At 33.1% G+C, this 27,610-nt stretch overlaps 1 protein-coding gene across 2 annotated transcripts; it reads left to right on the top strand.

Moving 5' to 3' along the window:
• The first annotated feature begins 15,236 nt into the window (after window positions 1-15,236).
• LOC142607437 (uncharacterized) lies at window positions 15,237-18,074 on the top strand. 2 transcript variants are annotated; one of them, XM_075778938.1, is made up of 2 exons: window positions 15,237-15,364; window positions 16,937-18,072. In XM_075778938.1, exons 1-2 carry the CDS (start codon window positions 15,298-15,300, stop codon window positions 17,716-17,718), a joined length of 849 nt encoding a protein of 282 aa, XP_075635053.1. In that variant the 5' UTR covers window positions 15,237-15,297; the 3' UTR covers window positions 17,719-18,072. The 2 variants fall into 2 exon arrangements, with proteins under 2 accessions (XP_075635053.1, XP_075635061.1); XM_075778946.1 differs by having other exon boundaries at window positions 15,247-15,364; window positions 16,940-18,074.
• The last annotated feature ends 9,536 nt before the right edge of the window (window positions 18,075-27,610 follow it).

Below are 27,610 nucleotides of genomic sequence, written 5' to 3'. Positions count from 1 at the left end.
CATAAAATATTTCACAAAAAAATTTACAACAGCCAAAGCAGTGAGTTGTTATTGGTACATAAAAATTAATGTGATATCAATGAGGAGTTCATATTAGAACCAGTAAAAACTTGTTAATTCAATTATTGTGTTTTCACTTGTACTCAAAATTCTTAGGATGATTTCACATTAGCTTAATGAATAGATCCTAGCTATATCATAGAGAGTGTGGCTCTCATCCGAATGCAACTTAACAACATAGTGTGCCATTCCTTCATGTGGGTTTTTTTTTTTTGGGGGGGGGGGGGGGGGTAAACAGAGAGTCTATTAAAACTAACTCGCCAAGGAGCGGGTTTCAGACATTACAAAAGTTTCAGGCGCAATAGAAACATTAGAAGTCCTGCTATTAGCACTGCCAAAAGATAAAATGTCCAACATAAACAAAGGTGTAACATAATACACAAAAGCCTCTTGTTGAGAGCAACCCATCCTAGCTACAGAATCAACTACTTGGTTGGCTTCCCTGAAGCAGTGGCTGAGCCGGACTTGATGGAAAGCTTGGAGAGTGTCCCTGCATTCAGCCACCAAAGGCTGGGTTAGTCTATTAGTGGAAGCAGGGGAAGAAATTAGATTAACTACATCAGAGGAATCAACATTCACAATAAGACTTTGTATGCTCAGATGTTTTGCCATTCAAAGTCCTTCGCGTAAGGCCCACAATCACGTGGGTTTCAATTGTAAATGCTTCTGCATTTGTGTGGTATAGGAGAAAATATCTAGTGTGACGGTTATATATAGCACCTTCTTGCACTTAATGGTAGGGATGGACCCAAGGGCCTCAGCCCCTTGGCCCAAAGAAATTTTTTTATTGGTTATATTTATCATTTTTGTAGTTGGACCCCTCTCTTCCAAAACCTTGAGTTCCCTTCCTCTCCAATTAGCCTAGCCAGCCTAGCCAACTAGTAATTTTATATCTAACCCAAAAACTAGACAAAAACAATAACTTCAAAACAAAAAAAAAATCCTAGCCAACCTAGTATTAAAAAACAATATTATTGTATATTTTTTTTTGTCTTTATTGGTAGATGATTGCATCTTAATGTATTAAATAATAGTGATTTTGTATATTTATAGTTTGTTAATACTATATGGATGTCTAGCTCCCCTAATTTGAAATCTTGAGTTCATCCCTAATTGATGAGTTCCCTATGAGACCCATATGTGATTGGGAGGAGGTATCTTCTCCCATCCACTATGCGGTTATGTATAAGACTATCTATTTGTATTATCTAAACAAGTCACATGACTTATTAAAAGAGTCATGTGACTAAAATTATACATAAATGATCTCTTCAATAACTACATAATGAAATAGAAGAAAATAGATCTAAACTAGTTTGAAAGTAAATTTTTTTCTAGTCGCTTAGTATGTTGGTCACACAAAAAAACTTTTTGTAATTCAAGCAAACTCGCTTCTAAATGAATTGATATTTTTGCATCCTAAAACATTAATTAAGTATAAGCCAAGAAAATAAATTTCACTGCTTTATGTTTGGCATCTGCCATATGGTATGTACTAAGGTTCAAGATCAGGAACATGACTTGTGAGAGATTTGAGCTCAAAAACCCTAATGAATGATGATCATGTGGGATGTACCATGTTAGTCCTTATATTTTTAAGTTTATGTCAAAATGGTCATTGTCGTTACACTTGTTTTGATTTGAGTTGAGATTATTAAACAAAAACACAAGCATCTAAGGAATCGTTGTGTCATGTGATACCTTAGGATGTTAATAGAGGATTGGCATAGGCATCTATGGGATTGTTGTTGTAGGGACACAATTTGTACCTAAAAGAGGGAAGGGAATAGACCTAAAGACCTAATACAATGAATTTGTAGAGAGTGGGTTAGAAATCTAGGTTCCAATGAGTTTGTACAACAATAGTAGTGAGCCAAGATGACAATTGAATAAAGATGAAGCAATTTTATATAAGGAAAATCGTCATCGGACTCAATCATAGGAGGTTGATTCTTCTATATATCTCACTAAGAGATAGATTACAAATATTGTTATTCAGTCTACAGTGTTTTTCTCTCATTTTTCCCCGATCCCATATCCTGAGGGTCTTTTCTCCCTTTTATACTATCCTTTCTCCTCTTTCTACCCTCCACGTATGGATCAGATTGTTGGTTTGGATACTTGTCTCATCAGCACCTTCCTGAAACCTTTGGAAGTAGCTGTAAGGCTGAACACTACTACTCAGGTATCACTTCCTCACTAATGTAGCTAGAGAGTTAGTTGCAGAGCATTCAATGCGGTAGTAACAACTTTCTCTTTAGATATTTTAGGATTTCTCACTCTCCTGTGTTTCTGTGATGTTTATCCGTATTAATAAAATCTCCTAGGACGTTGCCCTGGATGGCAGACCACCCTTTTGGACCTCTGCTTTGCTCAGCTGAGGGGACATTCATCCTCGAACCACCCTTAGGGATCCTTATGATCAAAACTAGCCTCTTCTCTTACTAACATGGACTCCCCTGATAATGTGTACCTCTCCTCGGACTACTTCATCCCCTCGAATTGGGCCCCCGGCCCAATATATACATGGATATATATATATTGCTAGGCCTAATACCCCTACAATTGTGAATTGGCTTTTCACAAGAGTGAAACCCACCTCATGTGAGAGGGAGTTATGTATGCCCATTACACCATATAAAGCAGACATTTCACAAGAATATGAGTCCCACACTTGTACAACCCACATGTTAGTAAGAGCCTTGTTGCATAGAGCCGGTATAAGAGATAATTTTTGCAATTATAGAGCTTGGATCTTACAAACATAGGACAAAAAAATACGAGTGGTGAATTTTATAGGAAAATGATATTACATATAATTTTTTTTTTTGTGTTCCTTTTTTTAAAAAATTTATTGTGTATTTGGTATATGTAATTATTCTTTTCAGGGGTGGATAATGTGAGAGAGTGCAAAGACGGAACCACTCAAGGGTTGAGGGGGGCCATGCCCCCCCCCCCCCCCCCAACCTTTGAAAAAAAAAATACTAGCATGTATATTAACAAAAAGAATTTTAATTCTGGCTCTTAAATTTATATACTTGGCCCCCCTTCCCCAAAAAATTTACAAATTGACCCAAGAAATCCAACAAATAGATAACAAGAAAAATCTATAAATGAATGCACATATCTAGATAATAAGAAAAATCTTTGGACAAATCATAAATTCGGTCTAAGCAAAAACAATAACAACAAATCAATTACAAATCCTAGCAATAAAAAAATAAAACAAAAAGCCAATAACTTTTACCCAATTTCTCCCTCTCACTTGAGAACTCTATGCTCCTCTCAAATGACTCCACCCTCATAGCCATAGAGACAACTCCTATGCCACATATTGATTGCTCCATCCACACATGAGTTAGACCTTGAAAATATTAAAACTTGTCAATTGACTTACAAAATTCTTGATTACAAAATCCTATTATTAAATTTTTTTCAAAAGAAAAAATACAAATAATAATTAATAAATTAATGCTAATAAAGCAACTTTGTCAACCTCTAGTATTAATATTCCATTTTTTTTAAATCTTTGAACAAAGAACTTCAACCCTCCCTAAGTTTGAATCTTGATTCCGTTCCTGAGAGAGTGGTTTACTCAAAAGTTTAAGACCACACACTTGTCTACACACTTTGACACAATTTGTGTTGGAAAAATAGTATTGAGTGAGTAAGAAATTGACGTTAAATTTATTCACTTGAAGATGTTATTTAAAGTGATGAAAATCCTAAATCCCACATAGAAAAGGAAAGAGATAATATATGAGTTTATATGCTCAGGGGCCAAACATTGGGTTGGGCTTTGCCATATGTGAACTGGGCCCTCTTGTCCAAATAATAATTTATTTTATTTTATTTTTTGAGTTAGTTAGTCTGTGCACAACCATTTTTCTTTGAACAGTGTGTCTGTTCACTAACATATATAAATTCATTGTCCCTCATTCATGAAAATGGACTTTTTGAAAAAAAAAAAAAAAAACTCTCTCAAAGAGAAAATAATTTTTTGCATTCATTTAAGTCAAAGAGAGAGAAAAAGACATAGAGTAGTTCGCAAAGTACAAACCTAGTGTGCTTCTTCTTCATGCTGTAGATCATTTTATCTTGGGAGGCAGACATCCGTGAGTCTCAAAGCACCACAGATTATGTGAGGGGCGAAATCTATTTTAAGGAGATTGTGTCAAACACAAGACTTGACCTGAATCATTCATCCTTCACGCATTTGGTCTGTGAGTTTTTAATTATTTGCAGATTTCTTCTTATATATATAGTATCTATTTATTGTTTTTGCTTATCACATCTATTTGTATTATTGCTTATATTTAGATTTGTATGTTGTTTCGTTTGCTTTATCACATAAGTAAATTGTTGAAATATATTCAACAATCTTAAAAAATATTTTATATATTTAAATTATTTTTGTGATTTAGGGTGAAAGGAATTTTATGTTTGTTGAAAAACACTAAATCAGCAGTGGTATATACTCTGCACAAAACTTAGAAAAATTGGGGTTATGTTTATCGTTTAGCACGAATATCTACTTGTTTATATTATAAATTAATTTATGATCTTCAAAAGTTGATTACGTGTTTGACTGTGTTGGTGATATTGATTTTTTAAAGCTATCCATCTTCTTTTAATATTATAAAATTAAGGTGAGCTTTGATTTTTGATAAAATTGATTTGTGTCTGACAGTTGGTGGTTTTGACTATTCAATGTCTACCATCTTCTTTAATTATATTATATAATATAAGGATATTTGTCTCTTTGGATTTTTATTTGACTGGGCATAGTGTAGAGTCATATGTGTAGGCTATATGATTGATGCTTGCTTTGTTTCTGGCCTTTCACGTGTATCTACAATCTCTTATCTCTTTTTTCATGTTAGCATTTGTTTGATGCAAGTTCCAGTGTATTCTATAAAAGCAATAGCAGACTTTGGCTTGGTTATTGTATTTGATGTTGACAATTGATGATGGTTTGTTGTTTCTATGTGGTATATATATTATATATTATCAATTGCGTGTCTTCTAAAGTTTACACAGACATGTTTAAAAGTTTTGTTTAGTTGGTTTCTTATATAATATATGTTTTTTTGCCTTAAAGTTGTACTTGAATTACAGTGCCGCGTTAATTTTTTCTAGATTGTTGCGTAATAAAAAAAAAATACTTCGGTTGGATTTTAAGAATTCAATCTGATGGAGTCTTGTTTCGACAGAAATGTCGAATGAAACTATGCCTACTGTTACCCATATTACATTTCCTATTAATCATGGAGAAAAGCTAGAAAAATTCAATGGTATTGAGTTTAAGAGATAGTAACAAAAAATGTTGTTCTATCTCACAACACTAAATTTGAAAAAAAATTTGTATGAGAATGCTTCAAATCTCAAGGAAAATGAGACAGATAGGCAAGTGGTTGTTGCTATGGAAGCATGGAAACATGCTGACTTCCTATGCAAAACTATATTTAGAATGGATTGGACAACACATTATATAATGTGTATAGTTCGACCATGACAGCAAAAGAATTGTGGGATTCTTTGGATAAGAAGTACAAGATAGAAGATGTTGGAACTAAAAAAGTTCATTATGGGCAAACTTCTAGATTACAAAATGGTGAATTCCAAAACTGTGCTTAGTCAAGTGCAAGAGCTACAAGTAATCTTACATGAAATTCATGTTGAAGGTATGTCTGTAAATGAATCTTTTCAAGTGGTTACTATCATTGAGAAACTGCCTTCGTCTTGGAAAGATTTCAAAAATTACTTGAAGCATAAGCGTAATGAGATGTGGCTAGAAGACTTGATCGTAAGATTGAGAATTGAGAAGGACAATCGGTCTTCAGAAAATGGTGTAAGGAATCACTATATGGAATCTAAAGCAAACATTGTGGAGCATAATAAGCATAAGAGGAAGCACTCCGATGAAAGCTCGAATTAAGGAACCAGTGGAAGTAACTTTACAAAGTTCAACGAAAAATGCTATGTGTATGGCAAGATGGGGCATTGTGCTAAGGATTGCCATAAGCGTAAAGATTAAGGGATCAAGAAAGGCTTTCAAGCCAACATTACTGAAGTGGAAAACATTTCTAAAGATGTTAATGATATAGACCTTTCTGAAGTGAACTTGGTAGGAGGAGATACCAAAGAATGGTGGATGGACACTAGGTCTACTCACCATGTATATTTAGATTAGAATTTGTTTTCTTCATACCATCTTGTGGACAATGGAAAAGAAATATTCATGGGTAATTCCTCTAAGGTTGTAGGAAAAGGAAAGGTAATATCGAAGATAACTTCAGGCAAGAAACTTACTTTGAATGATGTGCTGCCTGTGCCAGATATTCGTAAGAACCTTATTTCTTGCTCACTGTTGAGTAAGAATGGTTTCAAATTGGTCATTGACTCTGACAAGTTTGTACTCACAAAGAATAGCATGTACGTGGGAAAGGGTTATATGAGTAATGGGCTATTCAAAATTAATATAGAGTGAATCTGGATTATTGCAAGTGTGGATTTGGTTTGTAATAATTTAAGTGTGATGTTGTAGTGGTGTGATACTGTAGTTTTGTGATATAGAGATGACTTTTATATATATATATATATATATATATATATATATATATATATATATATATATATATATATATATATATATAATACTTTAGGAGGCTTATATGTATTTGATTTTATATATATAGAATTAGCTTATTACTATTTTCGGCTTCTCTTTATCTGTGCATATGATTCTTTGCACCTTTCTTTTTTACTGCTTTTTGGAAGAGTTGTGTTGGCATATTACCGATGGAAGAAAAATTATTTAATTGGCCTAGATGTCTAACGCTCTATTTGTTTCAGTAATGACGTTTTCTAGAAAATGAGTCATTTTTCAAAAAATATTTTCTATAAAACTATCTCATTTTCTAATGTTTGGTAGCAACTTTAAATGAGTTGAAAAACAACCTCCTAACTTCCCTTATTTAGCTTCCTGTAAGATATAATTGTTTTCCAAAAAAATTTAATGGAAAACAATCTCTAAAAATAAGCCATGATTTTTATGTTGACCAAATATAGTTTTCCTTTGACTAATCTTTTTTTTTTTTTTGCTACCAAACACTAGAAAACATAGAAAACTATCTTTACACAAAGTTTTCCATCGAAACAAACGGAGCGTAAGTTGACATGCTAGACTTGTCAGATCATTTAATATGCCTAAGTAAGCCCTGTGTAATTGTCCAAAGTGAGGCATTAGAAGTGTTCTTTTAACACAAAATGAAGTTGAATATAATTTGAAAAAAGATTTAAGATGTGGGGGAAGACATTCCCACTGTGAAATGAAGAGTTCCTTTTGTTAAAATTATATTTTCTAATTAGTTGCCTTAAAGAAAATATGTAAGGCACTATAAATTATGGAAAGATCAAATAACTTTTTTATAATTCTTTAATGTGGAGGTGTCTTCTTAAAAAGAAGGCAGTAGGACCAAAACTCATGCGAAGGCTTATTTGAAGATGTTTTGATTGAGATACAAAACAATGACTTGAGAAATATGCTACCTATTTCTAAATGTATAATTATCAATTAAGTGTTTTGATAGTACACAGAGTTATGGTAGGTCTTGACATATTCGTCAGAGACATATTACTATGAGGCAGTTGCTCTCAAATGGAAGTAGTTCCAAATTATAAAACGGATCTGTAATCAGTTGTTTTAGTGGAGAGTAAGTAAACTGCTCATCAAGGGGAATGAGGTTAAAGCCTATGACATAAAAGTCTCCAGGATGGCAACCCAACCTAGCTGACTAGAGATCCTAAGATCTAGGTTCAAAGGAACAACCAAATTGTGGAGACTAGTTTTTATCATTATGGAGATAATATCTCCCACCCATTCTTATGATGAAATAGTGATGCCTGTAAGCGATGTTCAGGGTAAGCTTTGCTTTTAATGATTCTTATATCTTGGAATTCCAAGTGGAGTATAGCAGAATATTCTTAATAAGAGTCACCTATATGAGTGTGAAGTGGGCCGCTTCCATGAAAATTTTAAGGATGAATTCTCTAAAACACTTCATGAATTTACCAGGATATATTCATGGCCGAAATGAACAGAACTATAAGAACGAAATATGTTCGAAAAGAAGTTATGTGAATTTTATTGTCTTGGTATACACAAACGGCTAATAGTCCAAAAACATCATGTTCACTGATTAGCTAGTATATCCGATAATCTTTCACAAAGGCAGGTTCAAAGCCACAAGCCACCTCTCCCGATACAATGACTTTTCTTCTACTCTCTCTGTGTTTGCATCATCATTTGCATTGTGTTTTATCAATTTTCATTCATGTGGGGGATTGTTGGAAAAATAGTAATTGAGTGAATAAGAAATTGACGTTTAATTTGTTCACTTGAAGATGTTATTGAAAGTGACGAAAATCCTGAGTCCCACATAGAAAAGGAAAGAGATAATATATGAATTTATATGCTCATGGGCCGGACATTGGGTTGGGCTTTGGCATATGTGGACTGGGCCCTCTTGTCCAAATAATAATTTTTTTTGAGTCAGTCAGTCTGTGCACAACAACTTTTCTTTAAACAGTATGTCTGTTTACTAACGTATATAAATTCATAGTCCCTCATTCATGAAAACGGACTTTTTGAAAAAAAAAAAAAAAACTCTCTCAAAGAGAAAATAATTTTCTGCATTCATTTGAGTCAAAGAGAGAGAAAGAGACAGAGTAGTTCGCAGAGCACGAACCTAGTGTGCTTCGTCTTCGTGCTGTAGATCATTTTATCTTGGGAGGCAGACGTCCATAAGTCTCAAAGCACCACAGATTGTGTGAGAGGCGAAATCTATTTTAAGAAGATTGTGTTAAACACAAGACTTGATCTGAATCATTCATCCTTCACGCATTTGGTCTATGAGTTTTTAATTATTTGCAGATTTCTTCTTATATATACAGTATCTATTTATTGTTTTTACCTATCACATCTATTTGTGTTATTGCTTATATTTAGATTTGTATGTTGTTCCGTTTGCTTTATCACAAAAGTAAATTGTTGAAATATATCCACCAATTTGCACATTTGTTAATGTGTGATTGAATTATATCACTTTCACATAGTACACCACTATACTTAGTGAAAAGTAATATAATCATCACTTGCCACATGTTTGAGACTTTGAGTTATGTCAAACTACAAGTTGTGGTGGCTCTACGAATTTTTTTTAGTGCAGTCATTAATTAAGAGCATTCACATAAGTCCATGTAAAATGACATTTAGCCAAATTTTGCACAACTAACCCCAAAAATCACGCACATAAGCTTATGTATTATTGTGCAAAAGGAATTTTGTAGTTGTAGTAATTGTGTAAATATACATAGTTAATGCTCATATGTATTTTTTTTAGAGAGAGAGAATTGATAAAAAAATAATATTTTAATAAAATATAATGTAAAATAGATAGTTTGATATAAGTATTTTTAAAAAGTGGTTATGTAAATTTTTTATTAAAATATTTTCACCTGAAAATAGTTTATGATAAGAAAATAATTTCCGTTGAATCAAAACTAACCTTATTTATTTATTTATTTTTTTAATAATGGTAAAAAAAAATTAAATATATTATTTTCTATACTTTTTGGAGCAAATAGTACGATATTTAGGAGGACTCCTCGCAGTGCCCCACTCTCTAAAACTGCTACCTACATTCAACAAACCTCTTTCTTATTTTTACAGTCACAGAGTCGAAGTTGAAAAGTTGAAAGGAAAGAGGAAGGAGGAAAATCAGTTTATAACTCAGTTCGTCGACGCTGCCTGACAGTAACACAGGTCAGGTTGATCAATAATTGTTCTATGCTTATATCAAAGTTACTGTTTTTCATTCTTGTCATTATGGGTTTTGCTTTCCTGTTTTGCAATTGATATGTGTTTGATTTTTCCTTGTTCACTTTGACTGCACTTCAAAGTAATTTTTTGAATGTCATTATTGTTTTTGGTGAGATTATTTTTATGTCAAAAGCGTTGTAACTTAACTGATATTTCTCATTGATTCTAACGAACACGTTCAAGGTTCAAATTTCTCTTCGAGTAACCAAAAAAAAAAAAAAAAAACTTTGTGCACTTCTACTACTAAATTAGAGAAGAATTAGGAAGTCAACCTTGAACCCCAACAATCAAAATCAGGGCTTTATGGGTTTATCATGAAGTATGAACTCCTAGGCTTAGTCCATATAGACTAACAATTAGGGTTAATTAGTAACAATTGTGATTTGGGACTCCATCAAAAACTATACTGAGAAACACACCTATTAGATTTAGATGTTTTTGATTACGGCTTTTATGTTAGGGCATATGTGCAGATTTCTCTTAATTTTGATGTATACATGATGGCCTAAACCTTACGTCGGTTAGATACGTGTTTGTTTGATACAACTTAATTTTCAGCGTTTTGAAAATGTGTTATTTGAAAAAAGAGTTATACCCGGAAAAAAAATTGCAGTTTTTTGAAAAAGCAACAGAACTGAAACAAGCGGATATCAATTTATAAAAGACATTTTTTTGGAATGCCTTCATGCCCACAAGCACAATAAATGTGTATATAGTATAAATCTATTGATTTGTGAGATTGATTTTGTTTTCCATTTTTTCCAAAATAGTAATGGACGCCTTAGCAATGATGCATCATTTTTCTTCCATGAAGACTTTAAAGGATCTGAATTTTGAGAGCTGGACAGAGTGGAAAACCGATTTGCAAATTTTCCTTGGTTTGTGGGACCTAGATATTGCTCTTTACAAAGAAAAACCAACCGATGCATCTGACTATGAAAGATGGGAGAAAAGTAATCGCTTAAGCATTTTGATTATGAAAGCCAAGACTGATGGTGGTATTCGTGGTCTTGTGCATGACAGTACTGGCAATGCCAAACAATTTTTTGATGCTCTTGAGGCCTTATTTATGAAAATGGAGAGAGATGAGGCTTGTTCACTGTTTCGCAAGTTAGTGAGGATGAAATTTGATGGTGAAGGGAGTGTCTGTGAACACATTATGAAGATGGCCAGTATTTACTCAAGGCTGAGAGCTGTGAATTTTAAGGGCCTCTCTGATGATTCTTATCTTGTTGAAACGGCTGTCCATTCTCTTCCTCCACAGTTTTGGCCTCTGCAATCTGCATACGATCGTCAAAATAAGAATTTTGGATTGGATGAACTTTTATCCAGGTGTGCAGCAGCAGAAAAATTATTTAATGAAGTTGAAGATAATGATGTTAGTGATGCGTCTTTTGAAAGAGAGCAATCAGGATATACAATTGACAATGGCTGTAGGAAAAGTGCTAAAATTCAATGTTTTTCCTGTGGGGAGATAGGCCACAAGAGGAGGGACTGCCCCAACTGATGGTAAAAAAGCTAAGAGTTTTTACATTCGGTCATGTGTGACATGTATTTGATAATTTCTTGGATGATTATATTTTCTCTGGTAATGGAATCTCATATTGGCTTCCTATATTACAAAGCCCGAATAAATGGGGTTTCTTTCTTTAAATAAGTTATTCTAACAATCACCTCCCTCTCTTAAAATGTATAAAAGTGAAAGAAGAATTGGTTGTATATAATCATTGCAGTAGTTTTATTTCAAATGAGGCTTTAATGGATTTCACATTTTTTTTCCTGGCTGTTCAGGGGTTATGAGGCTATCTCACAGAAAAATGAAGGGAGATTTCTTGGAATGTTGGCTGTAAGGTGATAGTTTTATTCGGTTTCTGTCAGTCCTTCCTTGTGTAGGTTGAGTTAGTTGCATTTTGTTCAATTCTAGATGGTATAAACTATTAGTAATTCCTACCTAAATTATAAGATGGAGTTTAATTATATGTATTTGATTTTTAATTTTTTATATGAGCAATTTTCATCTAAATTAGATTGATCATAAAGTTGTTAGTGTGTGGTAGTGATAAGTGATCACACCATCATATTGTTGGGTCCCAAAAAATATTATCAAAAAAACTATCAATTCAAAATAGCAATCACACACAAGAACACAAATATTTACGTGGAAAACCCTTTCTCTTTGAAGGGAAAAACCACCGGCTAAAGAAAAAAATCGGCAATCTTTTTTCTCTATTCTTCAATATGCGGCTCCTACTTGGGTGCTCTCTGAAATCACTTGTGCGGCACCTTTCTCTTTTTTCTTTACTATAATCTGCAACACTCAAAACCTAATAAACCTTATTTATATAAAATCTGCCGCCTCACACTCCTAGGAACATATGGATTCCTAAATCAACTTATATAAAAGACTTCTCATAGAAATAGAATTCTATTCTGTTCAACAAGCTCATTACATGGGCTGTTACGTGGGCTGGACCCACAACACATGGCTTTCACATACAATAACCTCTCTTGGTGGAAAGTCTTGTTTCACCGACCCTGTTTTTGTTTGTGTAGAGAGAAATTCGTTTTGTGTAAGGTTGTAAATTTTGGGGTTGATGTATTTGTTCATACAGATTTGTCTATTCCCAAGGGGTGCAAATTTGCCAAGGACTCTCATTTGATTCTTGACATAATTTATTTTCTCTATGGACACAAGGCTATATAGTCTGTGATTATCACCCTAATGGGACTACAATTCGCATTTGGGACCAACAAAAGTTAAGTGATTGTAATTGACATCACCGCTGGCAATAAGTGAAATTTTATGTAATGGAGACTATAGTTCTTGCTATGGGGCCTCATTGCTCCATGTTTGAAGCAACACCTCAGTTCCTGTTAAGGTTTCTTCATTTTTTGGTTCGAAAGAAAAAGTCAGATGAGACTAACATGTCTTGTTAATTCAATAAATTTGAGATTTTACAATGCAAAACGAAGATTAGTGATAAGGATGGGTTGAATGTGACACGGGACAATCAGAATTTTGCAACAATTAAATTGAAAGACAGGAAAATAAAGGTTAGGAACCTAGAAATCAACACCTAGGCCTGGAGTTAGCACCAAGCGAGGAAAAAACTAATAGGAGTCAGCACTTAGGATACAATAAATAGTTTTCTTATACAAGAATACTAATCCCTAAATTTTTTTTATGAACAAAAAGGGGGGTGGGACCCTCCCTAGGCGTGACCATAGGGGCACCCCGCTAAGGAATGTTGGATTGACCCATAGCTATTGTGGTCTGGGGTGACTACAGAACTTATCCTATCATCTCAAGAGAGCTAGTAATCAGGGGCTCTTCAGCAGAGATACCCAAATTCCTCCCTAGGTACTCGCTTGGGCTCGAACTAGGGACCACAAATCTGATTCACAGATCTCAACCACTAGGCCACCCCTCTCGGGGCAATCCCTAATTAATTGGTGTAGAAAAATTTACTTATTACATATCAAAAATACTTTTGACTTCAAAATGAAAATACAAGGGCCTAAAATACAAATGCAGTTGATATCCAAAAATAAATAAATTGAGTTATAATAAAATCCTCCTTGTACATCCCGCAACATAATGTACCACGTATTGAAAGAGATATGGGGAATGAATTTATGTGTTATATAATATCGTGAGGATACATAACATCATATTCATTCAATTATTTATGATATTAGTATAACTACCAATAGCTTTTGTGTTCTTAAGTTAGTTCTCACCATGGCTACTCTTTTGCTGACTCGAAATTGATTGGTTTGAATAACCTTGAGCATCGATGGGTTTTAGGGAACAGTTTATGAAAAATAAAATAAAATTGAAAAATTGATCAACTAGATTATATATCTTAGTAAAATTGAGTAATGAGCACACCCCTCTGCAAAAGTATCGACATCACAAAACAGGGCTTTGGAAACCCGCCTAGGGAGGTCTCCCTTGTGAGGGAGAAGACTCATGTTACAGAAATATGATATATTTTCTCATTGTTAGGACTTATCCATCAACATAATAAGATAGGACCCACTTTCTTAGCTCATGGGCCATGCTATTGCATGTTTTTGTCTTTTTGCTTCTTTTTTTCCCAATTAAACAAGATCTTGAAATTCATTAGTAGTGTGTTTGGATGATATGATTTGGGCATTTAGATTTGGATTTGTTTGGATGAAATGATTTGGGCATTTGAATTTGGATTTGGATGATTGAAATTCAAATATCTTGTTTGGACAGTTTAAAAAATGTCAAGGATTTGAATTTAACAAATCTGCCAAAAATTATAAACTTTTAAAATACTTAGATTTGAAATAACTCTTAAAATAAATTGATGTGAACTAATTAAGTTACCAGACTCTTGGCTAAGAGCATTCCCAAAAAACTACTTAATCTATTTTACGTTTTCACTTAAATAATATACCCTACCTCTCATATTCTATTCTATTACCACTTTATTTGAATATTTTTATTTAATTTTATATTATCACTTTAAAAATACACCCTAGATTGCATATTCTCTTATTTTTATGAATTTTTTGTAATATTATCACTTTAAAAATACACCCTAGATTATGTGCTCTCTTCTTTTTATGAGATTAGAATAATTAGGATTGAATAAAAAAAACTATATAAAATAATAGTGCTTAAGATAGAGTTGTTATAATTTTTGCTACCGTGTATGTTTATTCTCAAAGGTTAATGTAGCAATTTAAAATAGATAAAATTTTTTAAAAAGCTGTATCTAAATTTTTATGCAGTGTAAAAATGTTTGCTAGTTACTTTTTTGTAAAAGTATGTTAAAATATACTTAAATTTTGAAAAAATAAAATTTTGATACGAGATAAAAAACTAAAGTTAACTTTTTTCCAAAAAATAAAACTAGATTATTTAAAATAATACTACGACAACAAAAATAGTGTAGAAGCCACATATCGTACATAAAATAAGTAAAATTAATTAGTTTATAATAGAATATTCAAAGGCACATTGAATATATTTACTTTTTTAGGGTAAATTTTAGTTCCCATACCCTATTATACATGCTTTGACTCTCGCTGACACTCACATAAACAATTAACCCTACCCATTTATGTAGAGTGAGCCACTGATCATAAACCGTAGGTCCAACAAATGCATGGGGCCACATTCTTTTAGTGGACTGTTTCATATGCTGACACGTTTGTTTTGGATGAATTCATATGCTGTGTCGTACTACTACCCGTCAACTCCTACGTACTCCTACGTTAATCCTCTTTACTTTTATTTAACAGAGAAGGTTGGGAAAGTTGAGAGTCGAAAGGAAAGAGGAAATTCAGTAAATTTATAGGGGAATTAAGATAAAAACATGGGTTTTACCAAGACTAAGGAAGCTGGAACCCAGTCCATGCTGCCTGATCCTGACAGTGACGCAGGTCAGTCTGGTTCATCAATAGTTGTTCTATATGTGCTGTATTCTATTTTCATTATTATCGTTATTGGGTTTTCCTTTTACTTTGCTCTTTCATTTTTGTTTTTAATTTTTCTTTGTTTACCTTGACTGCGGTTCGAAATTAATTTGTAATATATATACACACATGTAGGACTGGTTAATGTAAGCGGGGATTAACAATTTGTTTTAATTGCTTATAAAAAAATTTCTAAAATGAATGAATGAATAATTAATGTATTGAGTCCCTAAACTCCAACCATCAAAATTAGAGCTTTATGGGTTTATTATGAAGTATTGAGTCCTGGGCTCAGTCCGGATTTAGACCAACAATTAGGGTTAATAAATAAATTAAATAATATCTTATACATGTGACTAAACATGACTACTCTGTTGAGGAATGAGGATACAACAAATTTGGGACTAAGGCTCGGTAAACATAATTTGATTTTTTGATAATTCAATAGTTGTGGGAGAAGGGATTTGAACCGTAGATGCATCCATTGGAAACACTAGGAAGCACACATTTGAAAGGGAGAAACACATGTTAAATGTGTGTGATTCTGGGTTTAATATATGTGCATGCATGCATGATGATTTATCTTACTTTTGATATATACACGATGGCCTAAACCAGTGAACCTTTCTTTGGTTATATATGTGTGTCTGTTGATACAACTTATTTCTCATGCTTTTTTTTTTTTTTTTGAAAATTGGTGTTTGAAAAAGTTATACTTTAGAAAAGAAAAATAATAATAATAAGGGTGACATTTTGCTGTTTCTAACGGCTGAAACAAACATATTTCTTTTTATAAAAAGACATTTGTTGGAATGCCTTGATGCCAGGGACGAAGCCAGGATTTTAAGTTAAGGGGGGCGACTTTGACCTCTAGTTTGACAACTTCTTAGTTGTAGAGGTTTTTTTTTTTAGTTTTTAATGTGTGCATTTGCTAGGTAAAGACAATTATTCTATTTAAAACTTTTTAAAGGGCAGTTGTATATTTGAGTAAAATTGGTTAATTAGACTTAATTTTTTTTAGCTTTACTATTGGTGATTTTTGTTGTTGCACAAATGTTTTTGGGCTAGTATATGTTGTTTTAGATTTTAGATCTATAAATTTTTTTAATGGCCTTTAAAATGAGAAAAGTGCTAGAAGTATATTGATGATATAGCGAGTGATTATTGATAAGTAAAAAAGTGATGCAAGTAATAAACCCAAATGCGAACCAATAAGAATTTGTACTCCAACAGTTTATAAAAATATTGTAAATAAGTTTGTATCTTTAAAGTTACTCTAAAAAAATTCAATAATATTGTTAAAAGGGGTAAAATGTAATTTTATAGAACAAAATTGCTAAAATTAATGCATATATATATATATATATATATAAATATTTTTTTTTAAAATTAGGGGGGGCCACTGCCCCCCTTGGTCAATGAATGCCTCCGTCACTGCTTGATGCCCACATGCACACAAACATGCACTTAGTTGAAATAATTGCGTATATACCTATCGGTTTGTGAGTTTGATTTTGTTTTCTTGTTTTTCCAAAACAGTAGCTAATGCTTTAGCAATGATGAGTCATCTGTCTGCTATGAAGACGTTAAAGGATCTGGATTTTGAGAGCTGGATGGAGTGGAAAACTGATTTGCAAATTTTCCTTGGTTTGTTGGACCTAGATATTGCTCTTTACAAAGACAAACCAACCGAGGCATCTGAATTTGAAAGATGGGAGAAAAGTAATCGCTTAAGCCTTTTGATTATGAAAGCCAAGACTTATGAGGGTATTCGTGGTCTTGTGCATGACAGTACTGGCAATGCCAAACAATTTTTTTCTGCTCTTGAGGATATATTTATGAAAATGGAGAAAGAAGAGGCCTATTCCCTGTTTGACAAGTTACTGAAGATGAAATATGACGGTGAAGGGAGCGTCTGTGAACATATTATGAAAATGTCCAGTATTTTCTCAAGGTTGAGAGCTGTGGATCATACAGATCTTTCTGATTCTTATCTTGTTAAATTAGCTGTCAAATCTCTTCCTCTACAGTTTATGTCTCTGAAACTTGCATACGATCCTAAAAACAATGATTGGGGATTGGGCGAACTTTTATCCAAGTGTGCAGAAGCAGAAAAATTACATCATGAAATTGAAATTGAAGAGAATGATGTTAGAGATGGTTTTATGAAAGAGAGCAATCAGGATATACAAGTGACAATGACCGTAGGAAAAGGGCTAAAATTCAATGTTTTTCCTGTCAGGAGATGGGGCACAAGAGGTGGGAATGCCCAAACTGATAGGAAACAAGGTAAGAGTTTTTACACTCTTTCAGTGTTATGATACTAGTGAACATCCCTCTTCTGTGATGCAAAAGGGGATGGCAAGGATGCAGAAGCTTCATTTGTGAGCTTAATCTGGCCACTTTCAGAAATGTGGTGGTTCTCACTACTAATATGTAGATGTCATTATTGCTGATAGGCATGAGATTGGTGGATGGATTTTACCCTCAACCGTGGTACTTCATCTTTGTTTATATATGTGTGTGTCTCTTAATGTAAATTATAAAGTGGTTCAAAAAAATTATGTTCTGATGAGATGAAATTTGTGAACTTTGACCTGTTCATATGACACCATTATCCAAATTTTGTGAACTGCATGGGTGCTTGTTATGCTATGTTTCTGGTTATAACAGTGTTTTCTATCCACGAGGAACGTATTATCTCTCTGCATATAATTTTGATGTGGTCTGCTTGCGGTGAGACATCCAAATTGATATTTAAATACCATTTTCTTACCGTACTGTTTCCCCTTGACCGATTTTCCATGTTTGCAAGTGTTAGATCGTACATATGCATTTTATTAGGTAAGACTATATATTTTCTCATGCTTCAGCAATGATTATTATTATTTTTCCTCTTGAGAATTTCAATGTTAAATCTTTCATAGTTGGTTTTGTTATCAAATTTTTAATATGGTATTTGGAGGGAGTTTGGCATCTATTTGCTAAAGGTGGGACAAAAAAGATAAAAGTTAGCTTTAAAAAAGAAGAAGAAAGAAGTTCATTTTGTTGTTTATTTGGAAAAATGTGAGACAAAAAGCAAAAATTTGGAAGCAAATCCAAGTTTGTCAAACGGACTATTCAAGGGACTATATTTACTATTAATTTTATGTGCATCAATTCAACCTATTGGCTATTGCATCTACCAGACAGTAGAGCTGATTTATTTACCAGGGACCTTGATGTGTATGTTTGCTCTTTGGCTGGAGAATGTCTGTTCACGAAATACAGGCTGCAATTCACACTGGTTCAAGGCATGCAAGCCAGCTGCGATCAGTGTACTCTAGTAGAGAAACAGCGGAATGTGATTATGTGGTTTTTAAACAGATTGATTTCTTAGGAAGTTGCAAAATTCTGTTGGTGTTGAATCAAGTCAGTGGGGACTATGACGGTAATGTGTATGAGCTTTTGATCAGGGCATGATATCATCTTTCCAGTGGCTAATCCCTTTCCCATATTTTAGTTTTGAGTCAGTGGCAAGTTCAATTGCCTAGCTGAACTATTAGATCCAGGTCTTTAACTTGAAGACCAGATGCAATCAACCTTGCTCTTTCTGCCATGTTATGGAACAATTTAGATTATATGATTTGCATTTACTAAGCATAGTGAATAATAAATGAGTGCATGTATCGATGGTCTTCTTATTCAAAACCAAATCTGAGTGCCCTCATCAAATCCCTCTTGCAATGAAGACATATATGATGGTTGGGGTTTTCTAATCTGTATTTGCTTCAACTGTTCGATTGCTTGACTTGGTTTGGCAAGCGTAGTGAATAGTAAATGAGAGAAATACTTGTAGATAAGCTTCTTTTTCATAACCCCTGCACGTCCAAAGGGCAGTGCCTTGATACAATAGGTTTGAATTTAAGATGGTTGAGATTTTTTCAAATCTGTGTTAGCTTGGATTTTTCAACAAACTGCGCGTGTAATGTATCTTGTACCGGATGGTCTTGTAACCAGAGTTCTATATTTGATAGTACTTGATCTATTGATTCTATTCTTGAACGGTGATAGTGGGGTGTACAAGTGATAGTACAGCAGTAATAGTGTCTTTTGTGGACTCTTCAATCACCCCAATTAAAAAAAATTAATAAAAACTAAAACTTGTCAAATTAATTGTTGTGAAAACTGTAAGTTCATGTGGGTTTTAATTGTAAATGCTTTTGCATTTGTGTGATTAAGAAGAAAATATCTAATTAGACAGTTATAAACAACACTTTCTCACATTTGATGGGTTTCAAGTGAGACCCACGTGTTATTGTGAGGGGTTGCATTAGGACAAATTTTAGCTTCGAACTAGTTTGAAAGTATTTTTTTTAATCCATTATGTGATGGTTTATTAAACTATTTATGTGTATTATTTAAACTAGTCATATAATTTATTAAAAAATCATGTAACTAAAACTACATGTGGGTGGTCTTTTCAATTGCAGCATCGTGTTGGAAGAAGATAGATAACTTTTTTATAATTCAGGCGAACTTACTTACAAATGAGTGGATATTTTGCTCATAAGCACTATAGTTTTTTTTTTTTTTTTGGGTAAAATTTTGAACAATAATACAAAGTCAATACAACGTTGGGATCGGTTCACATCCAATTTAAAAATCTTCCGTTTCCTCCCATTTTCAAATAGATGAGTGACATGTGAAAGAAAAAATCCGAAAATTAGAAAAGGCCAACAATTTCTCATCTCTCTCTTCCCTCTGCCCTTTACAATCTCTTGAGCCAAACTGATTAGCAGCTTCGCTGAAAACCACCTACCACCACCCACTAGGAATCCACCAGACAACACAAATCCGCCACTATGACCCATGACGCTGCCAAGTCTGCAATCTAGATCCAAACATGAAAAACCACCTTTCAACCCAAGAACAATTTGTCGTCGCCTTCACCACCTCCACAAGGTCTCACCAATCACAAAAAAATGCAATTGGCCAATTTTATAAGAAGATGATATTGTGTATATACGTCCAGCTTGCCTCAAGTAGTACTTAAACCTATTCTTTTAACGTGATGTTGCCACATCACCTACTATCCAATCCTGTGGCAGAGTTTAAAACACACAGCCACCTCTTTTTTACTCAGAAATTCACAGAACAGAGCATCTTATGTTGGTTAAGGTTAAAATATCAAGACACAAAATACTGTTTTCCTGCCCAAGTTCTCCCCCTTCTTTTTTTTTTTTCTTTTTTTGGCCCTGACCGCCAAATCCTGGAACAACAAGAACTTAAAATTGCAGCGAACTATATACAGCCATGGTTGTAGACTTGTAGTAATCCCATTGGAAAACACATTTTTTTTCTTTGGTAAATAACAAGATCAGAAACTCCACAACTTATGTTGGATATTTTTATAAAAAATATCATATTTATTTTAATACCCATTTTTGTGAATTGAGAAAATCAATTATCCTTTAATGTCAGACACGTTAATTACTAAATTTTAAAAATTCAAATATAATTCAAAATTTGAATAGCTATTATCAATGGTTTTAATTAGGAAATCTTTGAAAATCAATGTGAATTTTAATACCATATATTGCCAGCTTTTAGTAAACTTTCCCTTATAAAATTTTGCTTTAAAACGTTTCTTTTAATATATTTAATAGTAACATCATAGAAAGAAAGTATCAGATATTGTACAACTATATATTTATATAATTTACCGTTGATGAGTTATAGCATTATATAATACTTTCCTTTCTTGGTTGTAATTATGGTGTGTAGTCAAGGTTTCAAAAGAAATTATTACTTGGCATTTAAAGGACAGCCAAGTAGGGGCTGTTATTTTGTTTTTATGGCATCTTGACATTAAAAGACAAACTTGTTTTTTCTATTAACTTACCTCAACGTACAAACTTTGGGGAAAAAAAGTTTTGACCAGTTTATATATATAAAGAAAGCTATTGAATCAGACATTGATTTCAATATTTTTATGACCATTTAAAGTTAACAAACGTTTTTATTTTTTGGCTAAGGATAAGCAATATGTCTGGCTATATATATATAGAAAGAAATAAAAGTTTCAGATACACTTTTTTATTTTTGAATTACAAAGCTACAAACTTTTCAGAAACAATTTTTTTTCTTAAACTCTTACCATCTTTTGCTTCTTACTACTCACAAAAAACATTTTATCTTTTACAAAATTTTTCTGGGAAAAGAAAGTATAATAGAGAGCTTATATCCTACGAGTAGTGTAGGCTCGCAAGGATAATTAGCAAAGATGGTTGGACTGTTGTATCTTGGGGACAACGTGCAGAAACTATTTGTCTAACTACATCAAATATACCGTAGACGACACGATTTGTCTCAAGACAGTGACTTGGTCCACACCTCATCTCTGCCACCTCTTTTGGTAAAATCAAATTGTGTAATTTCCATGAAAAATTCAGGTATTATCTCTCATTTATTTCCAACAACTTATGAACAAAAACTGATGATTGCAGCTTATTAGACACAACCATGGTAATCCATACTATCTCCCTCTAAAACAAAGTGCTGTAGTTGCAACAAGAACTCTTCACATCTTCCTACAAAAGCATATACAATATTGCCCTAGGCAAGGCCAAAATGCACCTGGTATGCCTTTTTTGTAAACTCAAACTAGATCTGCAGATAATAGCTTAAAAGTGCAATATCATCTTAGTTTTGGTAGACATTATCACATCTATTTGGGTTTATTCTCGCACTAGCACATAAATATGAGCGTTTAATATATTCATTGCGTATATTTTTTCTCTTGTAGAAGATTAAAGCTAATGAGCTAAGCATGTAGATAGGAAGCCAAGAGAATCCAATGGTGAATATCATTTGAAAAGTGGCTTTGAAGAATTTAATGAGTCAAAGATGTGTGGAAACATAAAAAGAAAGAGAAATTCGTTTGAGCAAGAAAAATCCTGACATAGAAATATTCTGACTAGTTTTGGTATTTTGGCCATATCTTTTTACTCCAATATCGGATTGACTTGATTCTTGTGACCACGGAAAGAGGACTTGAAGATCTAAAAAATTTTAGTTTATCAAAACTTCAGAATCCACCATATTTCAAGGCCAAAACCGGCATGAAAGTCAACCTACTGTTGAAAAAGGGGAATTGACATTTTTTATTTTCCTTTTTCGGAGAGCATGTGTTTTTAGGGTTTTGAATGTTATATATATTAAAGGGATATAAGGGCAGCCACGTTTTTGACTGCTGGAAACCTTATTTTTCACTAATTTGTTAGAGTTTTTATTTTCTATGGAAGCTTAAGAACATAAGCTAAGGTTAAGGGTAAATCTCCAGTGTGATAAGTTTCTACTATTCAATCCAATCATGTTTTTCACGTTTTGATTATTTAAATCAATTAATGTTTTCTTTTCATAATTGTTTTGTTAGATTGATATTTAATTTCTAATTCTCTCATAAGTCTATTCTTGAATTTTCTCATTATTAGAATAGGGTTTTATAATTTCTTTCGTAAAACTTAATAATCTTGTTAGATATTACTTTTGCCATTGTATTACCTCTAGGGTATGCAATGTTCTTGAGTTTTTCTACCAAAGTTATTATTTTCTAGACTAAATTTTTGGAACAGTTGTTGAATATAATCAACTAAAGAGAGTATTAATAAATCTGATTCTGTACTAAATTAGATTAGTAGTGAATGCTTTACAATATTGATGAACAAAACCTAATTTCAATCATATTTTCAATATATTATTAGTGCTTTTGACGTTTCTTATTTTCCTTTTATATTCGTAACACTGCCGTACAATACCGTTTTATAGGGGTGCAAATAATATGATTACTGCACATGCATTAACATGCCTTGCAGTGCCCCACTCTCTAAAACTACCTACAATCATAAAACACCTCTTTCTTATTCTTACAGTTACAGAGTCGAAGTTGAAAAGTTGAAAGAAAAGAGGAAAGAGGATAATCAATTAGAACTCAGTTTCCCGATGCTACCTGACAGTAACACAGGTCAGGTTGATCAATAATTGTTCTATGCTTATATCAAAGTTACATTGTTTCATTCTTGTCGTTTTTGGTTTTGCTTTCCTGTTTTGCAATTGATATGTGTTTGATTTTCCCTTGTTCGCTTTGACTGCGGTTTGAAGTAATTTTTTGAATGTGGTATTTTTTTAGTGAGATTAGTTTTATGTCATGAGTCTTGTAACCCAACTGATATCTTTTGGTAATTCCAACGAAGATGACTAAGGTTCAAAAATCAAATTTCTCTCCCCTTTGTAACCACACAAAAAAAAAAAAAAAAAAAAAAAACCTTGTGTGCACTTCTACTACTAAATTAGAGAAGCATTAGGAAGTGAACCTTGAACCCCAACCATCAAAATTAGGGCTTTATGGATTTATCATGAAGTATGAACTCCTAGGCTTAGACCAACAATTGGGGTTAATTGGTATCAATTGGGACTCTATCCAAAACTATACTGAGAAATACACCTATTACATGTGTTTGATTATGGCTTTTATGTGAGTGCATGTGCGCAAATTTCTCTTAATGTTGATATAAACATGATGGCCTAAACCTTACTTCGGTTAGATATATGTCTATTTGATACAACTTATTTTTCAGCTTTTTGAAAATATGTTATTTGAAATAAGTTATACCTAGAAAAAAGTGAGGTTTTAAAAAGGCAGCAGAACTGGAACAAGAAGATATCAATTTATAAAATACATTTGTGGGAATGCCTTGATCCCCACAAGCACAATAAGTGTGTGTATAGTATATTCCTATTGATTTGTGAGAGATTGATTTTGTTTTCCCTTTTTCAAAAACATTAGCACATGCCTTAGCGATGATGAGTCATTTTTCTGCCATGAAGACTTTGGAGGATCTGAAATTTGAGAGCTGGACAAAGTGGAAAACCAATTTGCGAATTGTACTTGGTTTGTTGGACCTAGATATTGCTATTTACAAAAAAAAACCAATCGATGTAGCTGAATATGAAACATGGGAGAAAAGTAATCGCTTAAGCCTTTTGATTATGAAAGCCAAGACTGATTTTGGTATTCATAGTCTTGTGATGAGAGTACTGGCAATGCCAAACAATTTTTTGATGCTCTTGAGGCCTTATTTATGAAAATGAAGAGAGATGGGGTCTATTCACTGTATCGCAAGTTAGAAAGGCTGAAGTTTGATGGTGAAGGGAGTGTCTTTGAACACATTAAGAAGATGGTCAGTATTTACTCAAGGTTGAGAGCTGTGGATTTTATGGGTTTCTCTGATGATTCTTATCTTGTTAAAATGGCCGTCAATTCTCTTCTTCCCCCACATTTTTCGAATTTGCAACTTGAATATGAACTTCGTGAAAAGGATTGGGGATTGTGCGAAGTTTTATCCTATTGTGAAATAGCAGAAAGGGTTCATAATAAAGATGAAGAGCGCAATGTTAGTGATGCATCTTTTGAAAGAGAGCAATCAGGATACACAAGTGACAATGATTGTAGGAAAAGGGCTAAAACTCGATTTTTTTCCTGTGGGTAGATAGGGCACAAGAAGTGGAACTGCCCCAACTGTTGGGAAAAAAGGTAACAGTTTTTACATTCTATTATATGTGATTTCTTGGATGATTAGATATTCTCTGGTAATGGAATCTCATATTGGCTTCCCATATTACAAAATACTGTTGGAAAAATAGCATGGAGTGAATAAGAAATTGAAATTTTCTATGTTCACTTGAAAATGTTATTATAAGTGGTAAAAATTTTGAGTTCCACATAAGAAAGGAAAGAGATAATATATGAGTTTATATGCTCATGAGCTGGACATTGGGTTGGGCTTTTGGCATATGTGGACTAGGCCTACTTGTCCAAATAATAATATTTTATTATTTTAATTTGTTGAGTTAGTTAGTCTGTGCACAACAGTTATTACTGAAATAGAGTGCCTGTTCAGTAACGTATAATTTTACATAGTCCCTCATTCATAAAAAACTACTTTTTTAGAAAACTCTCCTAGTGATAATATTTTGTGCATTTTCATTTTGTGTCAAAGAGAGAGCAAGAGACATCAAGAAGTTCGCAAAACATGACCTTGTGTGCTTCGTTTTCGTGCTGTAGATCATTTTATCATAGGAGGCAGACATCTGTGAGTCTCAAAGCACCACAGTGGTTGTGTGAGGGGCGAAATCCGCTTTAAGGAGATTGTGTAAAACACAAGACTTGATCTGAATTGTTTACATCTATTTGTGTTATTGCTTATTCTTAGATCTGTGTATTGTTCCTTTTGCTTTCTCACAAAAATAAATTGTTGAATATCTCCAACAGTCTTAAAGCAGATTTAAAATATTTCTTTAATTTATTTTTGTGAATACTGTGTGTATCGGTATGTTTTACTGTGCAATTTATATCTTTGCCCTCTGGGTAGTTCTGCATAATGTATTGTGACTATGCGAGATTGTTTTGATTGATACGTTTTGCAAAAATGGTGTTTAATCCTTAACTATTGCAAGTTGCATTTGATTTGATTGGATGATAGGTTTGATTGATAAATGGTAAATGTGTACTGTTGCTGATCTTGCCATGGTATGTATATATAACTTTTTGTCCTTTGTACGGTTGGTATGTAAGTGAGTCTCTTTGATTTCTCGGCAAACTTGGGTTTTTTGAGTGTAATTAAAGTTGGGTTTGTTTTTAGTGCAGGGTTCTTTTTCTTTTGACTTTGATTGTGTTTCTTTCATATTGTGCAGAATACTTTCACTATTAAATATCTTTTGGCTTATAATATATTATATGTTATTAAGCTTTTTTGTGATATTTGCTTGGCTGGGCATTATTTAGATTTTATTGTTTAGTTCGTGTGCACTGTGCTGCTATATTTCTGCAATTCGGTGTTGAAAAAAAAAATAGTTGGCTTGACTTTCCTTTTTGCACAGTAACATTTGGAAGTAAATATTTATATTTATTTCTTAAACTCGGCTGGTTTTGAGGATTCAATTTGTTTGAATTTTGTTGAACACAGATGTCAAACAAAATTGTTGTGAATCCATTTGTGGCTCAAACCAATATGAATTTTTCTACTGTGATTTCTAAAGTGAACTTGGTAGGAGGAAATACCAAGGAATGGTGGGTGGACACTGGGGCTACTCGCCATGTATGTTCAGAAAAGAAAATGTTTTCTACATATAATCCTGTGGGTAATGGAAGAAAAATTTTCGTGGGAAATTCTTCAACCTCTAAGATTGAAGGAATTGGAAAGGTTGTGCTTAAAATGACTACGAACAAGTTTCTTACTTTGAAAGATGTACTGCACGTGCCAGAAATTCAAAAAAACCTTGTATCTAGCTCATTGTTGAGCAAAAATAGTTTTAAGTTGGTTTTTGAGTCTGATAAATTTTCACTCTTTAAGAATGGAATGTATGTGGGCAAAGGATATTTGAGCAATGGTCTATTTAAGATGAATGTAATGACTGTTATTGATAACAATAAAGGTGAATCTTCTGTTTACATGCTTGAGTCATCTAATGTATGGAATGGTAGATTGGATCATGTTAATTATCATACTTTACATAGACTAATCAATTTAAATTTATTGTCTAAATTTGAAATTGATTTTGATCATAAATGTGAAACTTGTGTGGAAGCTAAAATGACTAGAGCATCTTTTAAATCAGTTGAAAAAAACACTGAACCTCTTGATTTAATACATAGTGATGTATGTGACTTGAAATCTGTACAAACTAGAAGTAGTAAGAAATATTTCATCACTTTTATAAATGATTGCACTAAATACTATTATGTGTACTTGCTATGGAGTAAGGATGAGGCAATTGAGGCATTCATGCAATATAAGAATGAAGTTGAGAATCAACTCAACAAAAAGATTAAAGTTCTAAGGAGTGATAGAGGTGGGGAATATGAATCACCTTTTGGTGAGTTATGTTTACAGCATGGTATTGTTCATCAAACCACCGCACCTTATTCACCTTAGCAAAATGGAGTTGCTGAAAGGAAAAATGAAACCTTAAAAGAAATGATGAATGCAATGTTGATAAGTTCCAATTTACCACAGAACTTGTGGGGAGAAGCTATTCTTTCTGTCAATTATATTCTTAATAAATTAGCTAAAAAGAAAACCAATAAGACATCCTATGAATTATGGAAAGGTAAAGTGCCTTCTTATAAATTCTTAAAGGTGTGGGGGTATTTGGAAAAAGTGGTGGTCTCTA

This window comes from Castanea sativa, chromosome 1 (genome assembly GCF_040712315.1).
Source record: "Castanea sativa cultivar Marrone di Chiusa Pesio chromosome 1, ASM4071231v1".
NCBI classification, from domain to species: domain Eukaryota; kingdom Viridiplantae; phylum Streptophyta; class Magnoliopsida; order Fagales; family Fagaceae; genus Castanea; species Castanea sativa.
Note: the sequence above shows the minus strand (reverse complement) of the source record. Positions and strands in the feature narration are given on the sequence as shown.

Excerpts from the sequence above, each read along its gene's own strand:
- LOC142607437 (XM_075778938.1), top strand. The coding sequence starts at position 15,298 with ATGGGTTTTACCAAGACTAAGGAAGCTGGAACCCAGTCCATGCTGCCT. Across the intron at positions 15,365-16,936 it reads TGATCCTGACAGTGACGCAG|TAGCTAATGCTTTAGCAATG; the intron begins GTCAGTCTGGTT and ends TTTCCAAAACAG.